We start from the raw sequence: 18,242 nt of genomic DNA on the forward strand, positions 1-18,242 counted from the left end.
CCCTGGAATGTCAAGCAGAATTCAAAGTGCTGACAAATGGCTGACTTATCAAAAAGTTGTAAAACACAAGCGTGTTGCCTTTTGGTCTGAAGTCGACGAGACGACACGAGCCACTGTCAGTGTTCGACTTCAAGCCCAGAGACGAGTTTCACTGTAAACTTCTGCTTCTTTTCACCTCTTTCATCTCCAGTGACTGTATAACAACTTTATTTTACAAATGTACATTTATACTGGAAGAAAATAGTCTCCAAATGATCTGCATCGTGCGGAAAACGTGTTAAAAACATTATATATTTTGGTTTATTTCCATAAACTGTAGATCACACGTGTCAAACTAAGTTGCCCCAAAGAGCTTTCGACTACAAGGTTAGCTCAGAAAAAAGTCCATAGTGTTAGCTAGCATGCTGACAGGTACACACTTAGCCAGTAGAGATAACAAAGTTCGAAAAAAACTTGAAAACTTCCACAAAATTTACGCAAATTAAATACAAGTATGTTGTGAACCACATAAATGCTTGAATTCTGATGACGTTAACGGTAAAACTAGTCATTAAACTGTTTAAATCAGACCGATGTTGCATATTTTAGTCTCTTTTTAGAGTCATTTATAGACGGCACAAATTGTTTGAAACACTTTGGCCCATTTTTGTGATTCAGTTTGAGATCCCTGCCTGGACAATATAGAAAAAGTGTCAAAATACATTTTAAATAATCAAAAACTAAATTCCTGTCCTCATACTGTATTATAGGCATCTAATATATTCATTTAATATGTTCATTAATTTCATTAAAATTATTATACTCTTGACCAGGGGTGTCAAGTTAGATTTCCTCAGGGGCCAAATTGTATACTGGGATTTTTTTAAGGGGCCATTAAGCAAAAAGTAAAAGAGAGCATCAATATGATGGTAAAACCTAAAATAAAAATTCAAATGAGTAAAGAGAACATTGTAGGACAAGCTTAAGATGTAATTTAATTAATATTATTCATATTCAAATTGTGTAATTTTCCCATTCATTTTATCTAAAGGTCAAAATACCTTTTAATATTAAATATTACCAAAAGAAAAATGTAATGCAAAAGATGGTTGTGTCATGACTCAAAAAGAACAAACTAGTTTATTTATAAAATAAATGTATTTTTTTATTTACAATTAACAAGCAAATATTCACGCCGTGTTCACTTTGGGGTTGTAATTTAACATCCGGCTACTAGACCGCACCAGACTGATCATTGTAATCCTGCAAGATCCCAGCGATGACTGAGGACAAGGGGATACAGTCGACCCCAGCAGCTTTCAATCTTGTGTTTGGACATATTTTGAAACCAAATCACACGGCCTGTAAATTCTGCAACGTCAGAATCAAGTACTCGACGATACTACAAATATATCCTTGTTACTACAGTATCACAATATATCGTATTGTTGCCCGTGTATCGTGATACGTATCATATCGTCAGATTCTTGTCAATACACATGCCTAAATTGTTTGTTTTTTATGCAATATTTATTTTTTAAAACATTTTATTTACAAATATTGTTAGCATTAAAATAGAAATATATAATCTTTTTATGTATGTATGAAAAATATACAGTCAATTATCATAAAGTTGTGTTTGTACGTTCATATTTTCTTATTTCAATTTGACTCAGAGCATGTCTTGTCACGTCATGTCTGGTCTTGAAGTCCAGAGATGACAACAACAACCGTCGCCAGGATTCCACTGAGAGTGTCAAGCGTGTGCCCGGTCATGTGACCAGGCGCCCGCGGGGGTGGTGGGGGGGTCAACGGCGCCCCCCAATGCCACAGCTGTATTTAGCTTACGCAGCTAGCGGGCACGCTCGGATGCCCCCATGAATGAGAATGAAGGAAAGTTCACGGCGAGGTCAGGGAATCAAGAACAACAAACACACAGTCTCAGTCACACACGCGTTAATCACTCACACACTGACAGTGGAACTATGTCAGGAAACACCTGTAGATGGCGCCGCTTCTCATATGAAAGCAGACATTTTTTTCCTGCTTCAGGTGAAACTATTTTGTTAAATAATTCAAATAATATTGATAACATCCGTCTTCTTTTCTTCTTCTGCCGGCCTTTTAAATCCCAAAAGTACGAGCGAAAATTGTGTCAAAATTCGTATTTTTCATGTGTTTATTAACTAATAAATAGTGGACCAGGAAGACGCTGATGCTGAGGAGGACTCAAAGGGAGCAGACCAGGACACCGACAGGAAATAATCAATCACACACGCCCTCCATCCACAGCTCACCCTCCCCTGCTCTCGCTTTATTACACTTCCTCTGTTCGTGACCTCTGACCCCTGCTGTCCCCAGCCCCTGAACGAGCCTCCGGAATAGACGCTTTTTTTGTCTTTTGAACTCGACGAGATTCTGCCCGCGGGCCGTCCCCGACTGTCGTTAGAATGTTCCAGAGATTCTTTTTTTTTTTTTGGTTTATTTTCCGCAGAGACGTGAACAACTTGCTCGACCTGAAGTGACCCTCGGATCGCCCCTTGAATCCAGGAAAACAATAAACGATAAAAAGAAACAAGCTGCGGCACCAACTTGAATCCTGCCTGGTCATCCATTGTGCAAGTTAGGGATTATGAACAGCATTTGTAAAGGTGGGTCTTGATCAAAATGTTTGGTTTGTAATTGTAGTAAATAATAATAACCATATTTATTGTCTTTCATTCATTATTGAAACAACAGCCAACTATTACAGCATTATTTTGTGGTAAAAACTATATAAAGATTTTATTTATATTATCAGTATCGAAGGCATCATTTTAATAACAATCAAGAACTTTTGGAACAAATTAGAATTAATATTAAATGTGTACATTCTATTTCGGATAAGGTGAAATTGTCCAAATATATATTATTTATTTGCACATTAACATTTAACTATTCAAAACTATGCAAAAAAAAATGTTTTTTAACAGTTTCAATCCATTCAAACACATTTAGACAATGGGTCTGCGACTATTATTACACCTTTTACACCACATTTTAATGTCCATATTTTACCCAGAGTACGACCTTCAGATCAAAACAGTCAAAATAAATTAAAAAGAGTTTGTGTTTCACTCATTGACACTAGTTTACAGGTTTATTTTCTGAGTAAACTTGACTGAAACGTGTCACAGACTAATAAGAAAATGGCATCTTTTTTTCCAAACAAAACACATTTTAGGACAGTAATAATTACCATAAGCTGCATCAGTTGTAGTATTGTCGAGTACTTGACTCTGCTTTTGCAGTATTTACTTACCACATGACTCTTGACAAAGTTGTAACTGTTTTCATTTGTTTAAAACCAAAATATGTCCAAACATCAGCTTTAAAAGCTTCCTGAAGTTGACTGTATCCTCTTGTCCTCAGTCATCATCGCAGGATACCATTGTTACTTAAGCCGCGGAGGCCGTAATGACTGCTGCCATCTAGTGGCCGGAACTATGGTTAAAAAAAGTATATGACTTGAAAGACAAATATAATAATAATTGATGCACTGCTGTTGAATACCAACAGAGTAAAGTGGGGGGAAAAATAGGCCTAGTAATAATCAATAGACCGAAAATATCTAAATAATTGTTACATTCTTTGGTAATTAATACCCCACATTTTTGGGGGTATTATTTCATGGGGTTCTCAACTTTCTATGAGCATGCAATGCAAAGATGACATCTTAAACGTGCAAATGAAACACAAAAAACTATAAAAGTATCTTCACATAAGGTCAGTTTAAAGCAAAAATGTGTCTATAATCTTGTGCAATTGAAGAGTAATTGGTGTAATGGGCGAATTCCAAAGAAAGTTTAGGGGCCACAACCTGAAAGAGGCTCGACAGACACGGGAGAGAAAAGAGGAAACAAACACAAGGAAGTCTCCCGGGTTGCATTAAGTCCGACCCCTAAGACTTCACCGTCCAAATATTGAACTATAGAACAATTCTTATTTTCCTTCCTCGACACTCACAGTGTGATAAGCCTGAGAAATGGAGTCTGTGTTTCAACATCATAACAGGCTTCACTCAGCGACACACATGCTCTAACAACCACCATGTGTGCGGGGGTCACATGGTACCGAGGTTCCAGATTGTAGGCTTGTCTGTGTGGTCCGCTGACCCGGTCATCTGTCTCGGGCCGCCTCACGCTTCGCTTGCGTGTTTGGATTTACTGTCGCGACATGAGGTGGAAGTCTGGAGCGTCAACACGCCTGACGTGTTCATTGAGACTCTCGGTGGGATTCGGGAGTTAGAGGTTGAACTTTCACTTCTGTCGTGACTCGATCGTTAATCAAATGTTCTAAACATCAAAATCCAATATTGTCCTAAGAGAGGAAGGGAGTGAATGTCAAGGAAGACATGAAATAAATGTATTAACATAAGTAGAGGTGGTAACAACTATAGATACATGCAATATAATGCTGTATCAACTAGAACCTGGAACTGGACATTTTAATCCTGCAAGATCCCAGCGATGACTGAGGACTTGAGGATACAGTTGACCCCGGTAGCTTTTAAACTTGTGTTTGGACATATTTTGGTTGGCACTGTTTCATTTTTTTAAATCATACTTCTTTTATGGTAGATAGCCTAATAAAATGTTTTAAAAATAAGTTGATTAGAAAAATACAATAAATACGCAAACATTAAACAGAGTTTGTTCATTTTTGTGTTGCAATTAAACTTCCGACCGCTAGATGGCAGCAGTCATAACGTCCTCCAAAGCTAAAGGAACAATGAGATCCAGCAATCCCAGCGATGACTGAGGACGAGATGATACAGACGACTCCAGCAGCTTTTAAAGCTAATGTTTGGACAAATTTTCGTTTCAAAACAAATGAAAACAGTTACGACTTCGTCAAGAGTCATGTTGTCTGTAAATTCTGCAACACCAGAGTCAAGTACTCGACAATACTACAAATATATTCTTGTTACTACAGTATCACAATATATCCTATTCTTGACCCTCTATTACCTGGACGCTTTCCCAAGGATGTGTTCTGGCCATTGTCCAAATGGGAGGAGACCTCAGGGCAGACCAAGGACACAATAAAGGAACATTTTGGACATTGTATGCTGCCCCCACGACCCAACCTCAGATACGATGCATATCGCAGTTTGTACAGCAGTGGACCAAACGTCATAAAGGCCACCTAGCATAAAATGTGACCTTCTAACCCAGTGGTGAGCATTTAAATTTCCTCAGGGGTCACATTTTAAACAGTGGCTGTTGTTACAGGGGCCATCGAGCAAAAGTTAAGCAGCGAAAAGTATGAAATCGAGTCATAAAATAATTCAATTTCCCGGAGGAGATCTCCAGAGGGATTAATAGAGTCCATCCATTTAAAATGAAGCTCAATATGTTAAAAATATTAATATTGTAGTAAGTATTTTTTAATTGTATAGCGCTTTTCCAGACCAGGGTCACAAAGCGCTTAAACAATCAGAACAATATTCAATAAAGTATATACTTTAAAGGTCAAGATAAAACTGATAACACAACAGGAGGTCCAGAAAATTAAGGAAAAGCCTGAACAAATAAAAACGTCTTAAGATGTTTCTTAAAGGAGTCAGTAGTGTATTTTATCCAACGTTTATTTAATTTGAATCTCACATAAAGCACTTTTCTTTTCATATATATATTTTTAAATTCCCTTAAATCTTTTTGAGTGGCAATATAAACTCATATAAACAAAACAATGGTTCTATTTCAAGACTAGCAATGAGTAATATGAATAAATCCAAAATATAATTGACAGGGGCCACACAAACACAGTCAAAGGGCCACATGTGGCCCCCGGGTCTAATTTAACCAGAAAGCATGAAGATTCTTAAGGCAAATCTGTCTGTAGTTGTCGAGTAAAGGACGTTTAAAAACTGTTGAAAGAAGAATTGAATTGATTCAGAAAAGGTGTTTTTATCGGTTTTCTCTCTTGAATGAAAGACAATAGTTTTGAACAGACGTATTGACGCTTCGCATTCAGTCGCACAACAAAGAACACACAGACTCCAATACGTAGACTGTGTGGGCATCCGTGAATGAGGGGGGGGGGTACGTATCAAGCGACAGACAGATGGGGCAGTTTAGAAGAACAGTTGAGAAAGACTTGACATCGCAGCTGCCCCCCCCCACTTCTTTTCTCTCCACGTCTCCGAGGCAAACACTCCGGCGCACAAAAGACGGCGGCTGGCAGCGATCACTTGTCTGGATGTGTGTGCGAGACTCAGGCTGTTGCTGTGGCAGCTGCCCGGGCATCAGGTGGGCAGCTCCCACTCTACATCAGCGACACCACAGCTGCCGAAAACACCCCTACACAAGAGGCTCTGATGAAGATCTTTGTGTCGCCGCCTTCAGTGTTTTCGGTCGTCGACGCGCGAGTTCGACGGCTTATGAAAGGGAAGAGGAATCTGAAAGTATTTGTCATAATTCATTGATCATATGAAAATGTTTTCGTGTAAAGCGAGGGTGTCGTTCGACACCGGTAACTGTCGTAAATGCTGATTTATACGATCGATAACGCTGATGTCAGCACCTCCGTAACGCTTATAGTGTCATAAACCTGTCGTGTTTGACGATGTCTTATGACTTAAATAGCTAAAATATGATGATTTAATTATTAATTTCTCCAAAAGTCTACATTAAAATGTTTGTATGTTTTGTGTTATAGTAGTTTACATCTTATAGAAGAGATCTATGAAAGGTATTGATCGTATTTTAGGATTATTATGGATTTAAAGCGTCATCCTCTGAACACAATCATCAGTGAGCAGAGAAGCAGATGGAGCTCGAATGCTCCTCCCATGATGCAACACTAATAGACTCAGGGACTCATTCACTCATCGTGCTATTAGACTTTACAGGAGGGGAGTGAAAGTATGTTGTTTTATTCTGTGTTCATATTTGTGTCATTTTCTTTGCGTTATTCCTTTCGCATTAGATTTCGTCATCCCTTGCACGTTGTTCTTTTTACTGTACTTTGTTCTTGCTTTTATCAATCTATCGTCTGCTGTGAACTGGAACACACATTTATTATTAAAGTTATCTATCTAAACATGTCATCTTCAACAATGTTATAGATGACTTAAAGCTAAACTAATCAATGTATCTAAAACTCTACAGTCAAATGCTAGATTTTATTTATTTGCATCTTAAAATTGCAGTTTCAAAAGGCCTGAAACCTATTTACTGTGTGAAAACTCAAATCTGTATCAATAGATAATGTGCAGAACAATGAATACTAACAAAAATGGATGAATAACAATGCATTTTAAACAGTAGTACAGCCGTTATAATTAAAGGATGAAAACCAAGACTTAGCTGATTTAATGCAATTATTTTGAAAGCCAGAAGTTTTGTTACTACTTCTGAATGGTGTTTGGGGATATTATGGTCTAGCAACACAACTGGAGAAACCTCAGTTGTATTCAAATGTTGTTAAAAGTTACTTTGACAGGATATTACTGTGTATTGTATAGTGTATAGTGATGCTATAATGACAGATAGACCCGCCTTATGCCGCTTCTGATTGGTGGATATTGCGTGGTGCCTTCCGTGATTGGCAAAAAGTACCCAAGATAATTATCATGAAAATAATAAATATAGAGTATTAAATGGGTAAATATAAGCGTGAGAAATGTCAAGCTTGGCGTGAGAATGTCTAATCGCACGACTGACACACTGGATGTGTGATACTTGCATCTTTATAGCTAAAATATCAACATGAACATCTATTTTAAATCCAAAGTGCTACATAAAATGACTTGACAGGCCAGGTTTGGCACCCAGGGACTTGATTTTGTGAGGTAATAAAAATATCCCTGATAAATATTTTTTGCTTTACAACTTCTTTCACTAATTCTGGAATAGTTTTGAAATGACATGCCATGCATTAAATGTATTGAATCAACGGTTCACACGTTTCAGGCGAGGGTAGAAAACTTGCTACTCTGAAAAACATTGCAGTGTGTTTTTATTCACTCTGGTGAATCACAATGAAAACATTTGTCAAACAATCCCAGACACTCTGTTCCCACCGAACCACCAGTTGTTGTTCTCCAGATGTTGGCTCTTCATCGGCCCATTTGAGATCCAAGCACCTGTCATGTCACGGTCGTCACTTCCACAACTGAGGAACCATTGTGTCCCGCTTGCTCTCCACGTACATGCATGCAGTACAAACCACGTCTACGAGGGGTACACAATCCACCACTTTTCTGGGTCAAGGTGACCCCGAGGCCGGAAAACAAATGTGTTTGTTGTATCTTTTGCATTATATGAGAGTCAAAGTGACCCGGAGGCCGGAAAACGAATGTTTTTGTGGTATCCCTTGTGTTATCTAAGGGTCAGGGTGACTCATAGGCTGGAAAACGAATGTGTTTGTGGTATCCTTTGCGTTTTCTCAGGTTCAAGGTGACCCAAAGGCCGGAAAACAAATGCATTTTTGGTATCCTTTGCGTTATCTCAGGGTCAAGGTGACCCGGAGGCCGGAAAACGAATGTTTTTGTGGTATCCCTTGTGTTATCTAAGGGTCAGGGTGACTCATAGGCTGGAAAACGAATGCGTTTGTGGTTTCCTTTGCGTTATCTCAGGGTCAAGGTGACCTAGGGGCCGGAAAACGAATGCATTTGTGGTATCCCTTGCGTTATCTCAGGGTCAAGGTGACCCGGAGGCCGGAAAACGAATGTTTTTGTGGTATCCCTTGTGTTATCTAAGGGTCAGGGTGACTCATAGGCTGGAAAACGAATGTGTTTGTGGTATCCTTTGCGTTATCTCAGGGTCAAGGTGATCCAGGGGCCGGAAAATGAATGCATTTGTGGTATCCTTTGCGTTATCTCAGGGTCAAGGTGACCTGGAGGCCAGAAAACAAATGTGTGTGTTATTCTTCATGTTATCTCAGGGTCAAGGTGACCCAGAGGCCGGAAAACAAATGCGTTTTTGGTATCCTTTGCGTCATCTCAGGGTCAAGGTGACCCGGAGGCCGGAAGACGAATGTTTTTGTGGTATCCTTTGCGTTATATCAGGGTCAAGGTGACCCGGAGGCCGGAAAACGAATGTGTGTGTGTTATCCTTCGTGTCATCTCAGGGTCAGGGTGACTCATAGGCTGGAAAACAAATGTGTTTGTGGCATCCTTTGCGTTGAGTTATCTCAGGATCCAGGGGACCCAAAACATACAAAACCAATACCACAATATAAAAAACAATACCCTCGGGTCACCTTGACCCTGAGATACATAAGGGTTTTGATGATGGGTGTTCATGTTTCTCTATAACCGACGTCGATTTAAAGATTCTTTAGCGCACTTATGAATTCATGCCTCACTTCCCTCCAGTCATCAATGTTTTCATGTGAGAGACGCAGAGTCAATACCCAGCTCCAGGGCCAAGCGGTCTATGAACTAACAAACCACCTGGGAATGGAACCCACAACCACTCGTGCACATTAGCAGCGGTCACATCTGAGAAGTGATGCGGGAGAGTATCGCATAAGCCCGCTCTCCAGCGGCGCTTCATTTCCTGCTGTTGTTATTCATCACACTTTCCGCAGTGAAAGGACTTTTCCTCGATCGGCTCGTCGTCGCTGGATGCCATTTTCGCTCTTTTCTCTCCACGCTACATTACGTGGTGAAGTAACAGCTGCGGGGTTTTGAATGCAGACGACGAGCCGAGACATTAGCATGCGCTGCACAACCTGAAAGGTAAATTCCCGATTCGCTGACACTGAATGCTGATCTGATGGTGAAACACACATCCCTCATTCGGCCTCGTCCTGCAGGTCTTTCTACATTCAACAAGCTTCAAGTGTTGAAAGAATTATTGGCTGAGGCCTGAGATCAATACATGCCCACGGCATAAATCCAAAAATCTGGCGGCAGCAGTAGATTAGTTATGATACTGTAGTAACAAGTATATATTTGTAGTGTTGTCGGGTACTTGACTCTGGTGTTGCAGAATTTACAGACCACATGACTCTTAAACTTTCTAAAAAAATATGTCCAAATATCAGCTTTAAAAAGGCTGCCTGGAGTTGACTGTATCCTCTCATCCCCAGTCAACACCGGGATCTCGCAGGATTTCATCGTTTCTATAGCTGCGTAGGACATAATGACTTGGCTGAAAGTTTAATTGCAACACAAAAATGAACAAACCCTGTGAAATGATGCATGTTAAAAGTATATATATAAAAAAAATTTTTAATATGTAATACAAACTTTACGTAACTACTTGTATTTGTTTTGAAACCAAAATATGTCCGAACATCAGCTTTAAAAGCTGCTGGAGTCGACTGTATCCTCTCATCCCCAGTCATCCCCAGGATTTTCGCAGGATTTCATTTTTTCTTCAGCTGAAGAGGATGTAATGACTGCTTCCATCTAACGTTTAATCTCAACAGAATAAGGAAGCTGTAAATATTAGCATTTTTATTATAAATAAATAATAAAAATAAAATAAAAATGAAACCATTAATTAACCATGGCTTTTAATCATATTTCATTTTTGTGTCTTTTGTTTAACAAAATAGATACAGTATTGTTAAAAAGAAATATTGCAATATTTGACTGCATTATATTATCCTACACCTTAAGTTATGGTAGTCAAGATGCCCGCTCTAAAATCCCGTGTAATCTCAGGGTCAAGGTGACCCGGTGGTCAAGGGTTTCGTCTCTGGATCAGGATGAACACAAGGGATACCAGAAACTCATTTTAATTTCCGGCTTTCAGGTCACCTTGACCCTGAGGTGAGATGTACGTTTTAGATACGACAGTTTTATGTATTTTGGTTTTAATTAAAGAATGGATTTTGTAACCTTGGCTCTGGTTGATCAGGTCTCTTGATTTTCAGTCTGTCGCCTAAACAATCCTTAAAGGAATGAAATAATGAGGATTTTATGACGATAAGATGATTTGTCTTTCTGAGTAAAGGTGCCGTCGCCCACGAGCATGGAAAATAAAAGACAGGAAGTACCGATCATCTCGACCAGACTGGAGTTTTTTGTCCTTTAACAAGGCTGAGCGGCTGATGCACTGCTTCAATCATCGCCTGTCACTCTAAATGCCAGCGCTCATTTACATTCACATGCCAAATTACCTCCCATTCCATGTTTCCTGATTAGCTTTAATCACTCCGACATCCACTTTTACTGCCAGCGACTCCCAGGACACACTTCTAGAAAACCCAGGTACAGCTCAGACGTGTGCGTGAGTCCAGGGTTCTTGTGGACGTTTACGTGTGTCCAAACCAATTGTCTATGGAAGTCAATGTGAGCCATAATACTTTGAATATAAACACATTTTTACAGCATTAAAATCATACTTTCACTTTGAAAAACTCAATTTTCAAGCACATTTGTCGATTTGCCGTCTTTTTTCAGTAAATTAATGTATTTACGAATGTGTTTGTGCAATCCTTTGCATCATCTCAGGGTCAAAGTGACTCGGAGGCAGGAAAACAAATGTGTTTGTGGTATCCTTTGTGTTATCTCAGGGTCAGGGTGACTCATAGGCCCGGAAAACGAATGTGTTTGTGGTATACTTTGTGTTATCTCAGGGTCAAAGTGACTCGTAGACCGGAAAACAAACGTGTGCATGTTATCCTTCGTGCTACCTTAGGGTCAAGGTGACCCGGAGGCCAGAAAACAATGCGTTTGTGGTGTCCTTTGCGTTAAATCTGGGTCAAGGTGACCCGGAGGCCAGAAAACAATGCGTTTTTGGTATCCTTTGCGTTATCTCAGGGTCAAGGTGAACTGGAGGCTGGAAATATACATGTAAAATTAAACGTGTCAAAAAATGTATCGTAACAATCAAACAAAAATGTATGTTAAATAATTTAATGTGAATATTTTACGTTTAAAAAATGAGCGTAAATCAATTTAGTGTTTAGAATTCAATGTTAATGTTAAGAACCAATGAGAAGCAATCGATCCCTTCCATCAGGCGACATCACGCAAAGGTCACAGGAAGTAGGAGTGGGCGTGGCTACCAACAACTGAGCGATGCTAACAAAAACAAACAAAAAAACGTACCATCACGTATCTAACGGCAGGGACCTATTGATTCTCCCGATTGGTTGCCCAAAATGTTCAAACCGTTACACCGAATTTCTAACACCGAGTTTATTTCCATTGAAATGTTTTCGATTTTTTTACATAGTTTTTTGTTTTTTTACAATTAATATTTTACCCTGGAAACTATTTTTACACCGATTTTATTGACGCGTTGAAATAAAAAATGCTATTGGTCCGATCAGTCCGATCTAGCAAAATCGGATCGGGTATCGGTGAAAAATCCTTTCACTAACTATATTTGCGCTGACGTCAATCGCTTGTGATGTGAGTTTTTCAAATTCAAAGTTGAATTTTTGAGAAACTGTAAAAATTCCGCGTAAGAAATTCAACGTCAAATTGCATTTACTTCCATTAAGTTAATACTATGACCGAAACATACTCCATCATTTTAGATAAGAGAAACGTCTCAATACAATTTGAGTCAAATCTATATTTTCTAGAGGACACACTACAGGGAGATGAAGGTCAACCCGATGCTACGTATTGCTAATTGAAGCGCGTCGCTAAAGGGGTGGAAGGATCTCGGAGAAAGTGGAGCTTTAAGTGAGGGGCATTTAGGAGTGGATGGTGAAACTCTTATCCACGCTTCGGTCTCTAGGGGTCACTAACTTGTCTCTCTGACTGGAGGCAATAAAGTAGCAGCGTGGCATCAATCAAGCTGTTGGCACAGTTACCTCAATAGTGCTGTACTCCAATCGGCCCCGTCACTCCGCCTATCTTCCCAGATAGAAGGGAAAAAAAAGGGGGGAAAGTAATTGGATTTGCTGCTGGCAGGGAAATGATGAAAAGACATGAAACCTTCTCCTCTTTCTCTCTCCGTGTTCGCACACCTCGGTACATATGCATAGTCTGCGCTCCCGCTTTTTAGTTTCCCAAAAAATCTGAAAATACTTCAGACTGCTGAGTGTTTCTTTTCATCCCGGCTGACGCCGCGACGCCTTGTTCTCCCAGGTAGACAAAACAGCAGATGAAATGAGGCGAATGAAAGCTTTCCAGGGATTTATCCAGATCCAAGCTTGGCCGGGTCTTTTTTTTTTTTTTTTTTTCGTTGCATCTGCCAGACAGCTAAGAGACGCTGGTGCGGTTGAAAAACATGAGAAGACCACTCGCTCATTAAGAACGAGTGCTTACCAATATATCATGAAACGTGAACATCTTTACACCCTTTTACAATTGATGGAGTTTTTGCATGAGTGTCTTTTCCAAAGAAAAATCCAATTACATTACTATGCGTTTTAGACGGTGTAATAAGATCGTGAACATTTTAATGATATCAATTAAACGTATCATGTGATAGTAAAGTTGTCCGATTTGTGTGTCTGCCTGATCTTAGAGTGATAGTTCACTCAAAATTTAAGGTTCACTCATTTTCTACTCACCCTCATGTCGATTCAGGGTTGGGATTATTTTAATCCGTCACTTTTTAGCGTTATAGACAAAAATGGATGTTCATTTTAATGTAGCGACTGTCGACAAATGGACTAACTTCCTATTCCTATATTTATATATATTCCCATTTTTTTCCCCAATTTTTTGTCTTTTTGGAAAAAGAAATTCCCGAAGGAGACCTCCTGAGGGTTCAATAAAGTTCTACCTACCTACCTACAAAAAGATACTTAAAAACATCGAAATACCACCATACTGAATACGGTTTGTGGCAGATGTTTAAAGGATTACAAGCAATAAAAACAGCACAGCTCACAGACAGGCGGAGACGTAAAAGGCAACAAGACATAGAAGTACAAATTGACAACTTTACAGAACGTGATACTATTTGGCCACAGTGTGGATTTAATAAATGCTTGATTTATGCAATTTTTTTAAATAAATTATCGCACATGTTTTCGATATGCATATCACACGTGTAACATGTACTATTGTAACAGTTTGTTTTCATGTCTTAACAAGAAGGAGCTGTCTCGTCTGCAGTTGATTCAGAACTCTGCAGCCAGAATTCTGACCCGCTCAAGTAGAAGAACTCACATTTCTCCGATCCTTAAAACTCTTCACTGGCTTCCAGTTTCTTTCAGGATCAACTTTAAAATTCTGGTTCTTACTTTCAGATCTATTCATGGTCAGGCTCCTCCTTACATCACTGATCTGATCCAGCCTTACACCCCAGCTCGGGCTCTGAGGTCTGTGGATCAGAATCTACTTATGGTTCCACGCACACGGTTCAGGACCAGAGGAGAGAAATCTTTTCAGGCTGTTGCTCCTAAGCTTTGGAACGATCTTCCTCTCTCTTTGCACTTGATGGAGTCTTCTGACTCCTTTAAGAAACATCTTAAGACGTTTCTATTTGTTCAGGCTTTTCCTTGAATTTCTCGAACTCCTGTGTTGTTCACAGTATTATCTTGATCTTTAAAGTATGTACTTTTTTGAGTATTGTTTTGATTGTCTAAGCGCTTTGTGACCCTGGTCTCGAAAAGCGCTATACAAATAAATATTACTTACTTACTTACTTACTTACGTGCCAACATCGCGATATCGATATTTCTTCTGATATATTGTGCAGCCCATCCAGGGATTTTTTCAAAGATACAAAAAAATGAAAAAAAAAATGTAGGAATCAAAAATGCATGTCATCTCTTATTGTCTTTTCAACATGCTATCAGGTGCTAGCGCCATTTTTCGGGCTAAAAGAAAGACAGAAATGTTGGAGATGCTTTTAAAGGCTGTAACTTGGTCAATGTTTGAGTAACAGAGACTCTTATTTAGTTCAAAGCATTTATTGAATGAGTTATGAAAATAAGCCAAGTCAGCATTAATAATAATAATAAGGCAGTAGGTAACTACTATAGCGCAAATGTTTTCGGCAAAAACAGGCAGATACAGAGCAGATGATGGAGGTCATATTGAGGAGTTATTTTGGAGCCCGGAAACATTTTGAGCTCCTGTCAAAACCATTTGTAATGAATGTATGTGGATCGATCTTTAGCAAACAAACACACACTTAAACACACAGACAATTACGAGGGCTTAAAAGACAAGAGGACGTAATTGATGGAAGGAATTCAAATGAGTGTGTGAGCACGTGTGTGTGTTTGTCAACATCGATGCTACACACATTTGCATTTCATTAGGGCAGAAGTGGCTGCGGTGAACCATCACGGTTTTCCTCGCTTCTCTGTTCGGCCGAAAAGTAAAACAAGTTTTCGTACATTTCGTTGGATTTTAAACAGATAAAAATGGGGTCATATTACGGAAAAAACGTCGCATCGATCCGTGGGAAGCTTCATATTCCGAGTCACAGGAAAGCCAACCGGCATCTATTCCGATCAGCAGGATGTATAGTCTCGCATCTGCTGACCTCACACACACACACACACTCACACACAGAGCCAGCGTCAGCACACACACATCCAGACACTGCGCGGGGGTCAGCCACAAGGACTGGTGGACCAGGTTTCAGTCGACATAGCAAAACACAAACGGCAGTGAAGAGAGCGTCTCTGCAGGCGTGTGCAGAAAATATCAACATATCCGAGGAGTCGACGGAAGAATTACTACGACGGACTCGGAACAACGAGGCCTTTAACCTACTCATCCGTTGATGGGGGCGAAGTTCTAAAATAATACTTTAAGTTACCGTATTACCTGGACTATAAGGTGCACTTAAAATCATAGAGTGCGGCTTCTAATCCAGTGAGTTTTAGGTATGAAAACAGTTTGAAAATAGACATTTTTAGTGCCCCCTATATAAATACGGTAATCGATTGAACTTTAAAAGGGTTCCTACACATAAGACTGTGAATAATTAAAAAAAAATAACATTTGGAATTAAATTTAAGAGCAACTTGACACTGAAAATTAAAAAAAAAAACGTTTTTTAATAATTTAAATAATAAAAAATTATTTAAACACATTTAAAATCATTCTGGAAAAGTATCACACAAAATACAATGTACCGTTTTATAGTACCGCTTTTTAACAAAGTTTCTATATATTGTCCTCCTGAGTTAATATTGTTTGTTTATTTAAATCAATTATTATTTATTGAGTTTGTCTAATTTTATAGATTTTTTTTACTTTTCAGACAAGTTGCCTAAAGTATTAAAAATATTAAAAATATTTAAGAATATATACTTCAAACGTTGATCCACATTTTCTGCTTTTCATGTTTTCTTATTTATTTAATTAAGATCAAATTGAATGCAAATTAAAAATGAATTAACCGAAAACAGTTTATACTTTTAGAACCCCTTGAACACATCTTCACAACGACATGCCAGATAGCAAACCTAAAACAATCTATATGGTGGACAGTGATGATGGATCGCACCATAATAATAATGATAAGACACATTTTATTGCAGCTTCCTATGTTAACTTAAGCAAATGTTTCTTTCCAAAGCTTCGACATGATCCGCAATCAAAGTAAAACAGCGACTTGAATCTGCCGTTTGTTAGTTTCACTATTGAGGTCAATCTTTATATTATTTAAAAGTTAACTAATGTTATAAGATATTTTTAGCCATCAACGTCAAATCGTATTTATCACCGTCCAGAGAAAACCTTTTTGGAGATTAAATTGTGTTCGCCAAAACCACTCTGCTGTGATTAGTAAAACACTGAGGTTTGTCACTGCACGTCATCAATCACAGAAGCCTCCACCTCCAAGTGACTTGTTGTATGAACGAAGCGGGGCGTGATTACAGTTGACTGGAGGAGGAGTGAAGCCATTATTACATCATAATGGGTACTGTTCTTGTAGCCTTTTGTTCGCCAAGATTTCTGACGAGGGAGAACTTTATAAGGTAATAAGTTCAAAACATGGTCATTATGAGGGACTTATTGGATCTTGGAGATGAAGACTTTGGATTTGAAACATGGGAATGAGTCAGGCAAGTTTAGTTTTTACATTTTATTGCCTACGACGGCCTTATTTTGAAACAAATTAATCCAATGCATTCATTATTATTTATTTGTTGTTAAGATCAGTGGCATTTAAAATCCTCCCCGAAAACAACATTTGATATGAACCAAGAGTCTGAACTTTTAGAGAGTTTAAATTCCGCTGACACCGAATTTTAAGCGAGTCGAATATTGATTTATTCCGGCGTGTTTTTAATCCTTAGGTGAGTGTGTTGTTCGCGGCGTAAGGAAGAGAAAACTGCTCGGCTGGATCCCTCAGATGAAGGAGCAGCTGATTGGCACGCTCGACGTGTGGTCTAATCTACTTGGTTGCTTGAGCGGCAAACAAATACGCATACGTTAAACCTCCCGAACACACACACACACACACACACACACACACGTGTGGACACACAAAGCGAGAGCACGCTGTGTGCGCTGAGTGTAATGGGAAATCACAGCTTGCCTGTGAATAAATGCAGATTGTTGGAGCAAACACAGCCGAGAGGAGTGAAAACACGTCCATCAATCCCGCCCTCCGTCGCTTTTCCTTACCTTCTTGACGCGACCGCCGCGAGTCCCGGCGAACACCACGGTGTGGCCTCGGTAGTTGTAGGCCGCCACCGCCGTCATGCCGTCGTCCTTGTCCACGTACAGGGGGGTGCCCTCGATGGCGCTGGTGCCCCCTAGAGGCTGGTTGAAGTCCTGGCCGCAGAAGTTGTCGTCGATCTGCAGAGGCTGCGGACGGTAAAGTAAAAAAAAAAAAAGGTGTGACTTGTTGGTTTATAAAAAAAAAAAAAAGAGTCAATTGTGGAGGTAGGAGGAAAAAAAACGAGCGAGGAAGAAGGTGGCTGCAGGTGAGCTCGGAACACGACAAGAGGAAATGACGAGAAGTAAATTATAGGTCAGATTAGCATATTATAATCAAAGTGCCATTCATCATGCAGTGTGTGTGTCGACATATTCCCGTGAACATGTCCTCCTGTGGCGACGACACACACACACTATAGTCGACGTCATTGTACAAGTTTAATTTAGATTTATAATAACATAATAACTGAAGACTTTTGGCTCATTCTCTTTATTCTGTTTCCTTTACGTCGATCAATAAATGCGAGGAAGTAGTTGATATGATAAACGTGTAGAACCGTGGTTATAACATTTTATTCTTAGGTCTTTAATCTAATATCTTCTGCGTCATTTTGGAGGTTTACGGAATGTTTTTTTAATATATTTTATATAGTTATTTTGGTTTGAGAGCCATGATGTTCCTTCTTTTTGTTTATCTATTGTTCCTGTGTTTTAATATTTA

General features: G+C 39.2%; 1 protein-coding gene across 2 annotated transcripts in view; it reads right to left on the reverse strand.

Annotated features, from left to right (window-relative positions):
- LOC148059524 (plexin-A1-like) overlaps nucleotides 1–18,242 on the reverse strand; it is a 179,819-nt gene that overhangs the window by 123,640 nt on the left and 37,937 nt on the right. For both annotated transcript variants that reach the window (XM_087781286.1, XM_087781287.1), the window contains exon 3: nucleotides 17,486–17,668. In XM_087781286.1, the coding sequence (XP_087637412.1) occupies nucleotides 17,486–17,668 (183 nt within the window). The remainder of the gene's footprint in view (nucleotides 1–17,485; nucleotides 17,669–18,242) is intronic.

This window comes from Callionymus lyra, chromosome 19 (genome assembly GCF_982586985.1).
Source record: "Callionymus lyra chromosome 19, fCalLyr1.hap1.1, whole genome shotgun sequence".
NCBI classification, from domain to species: Eukaryota; Metazoa; Chordata; class Actinopteri; order Syngnathiformes; family Callionymidae; genus Callionymus; species Callionymus lyra.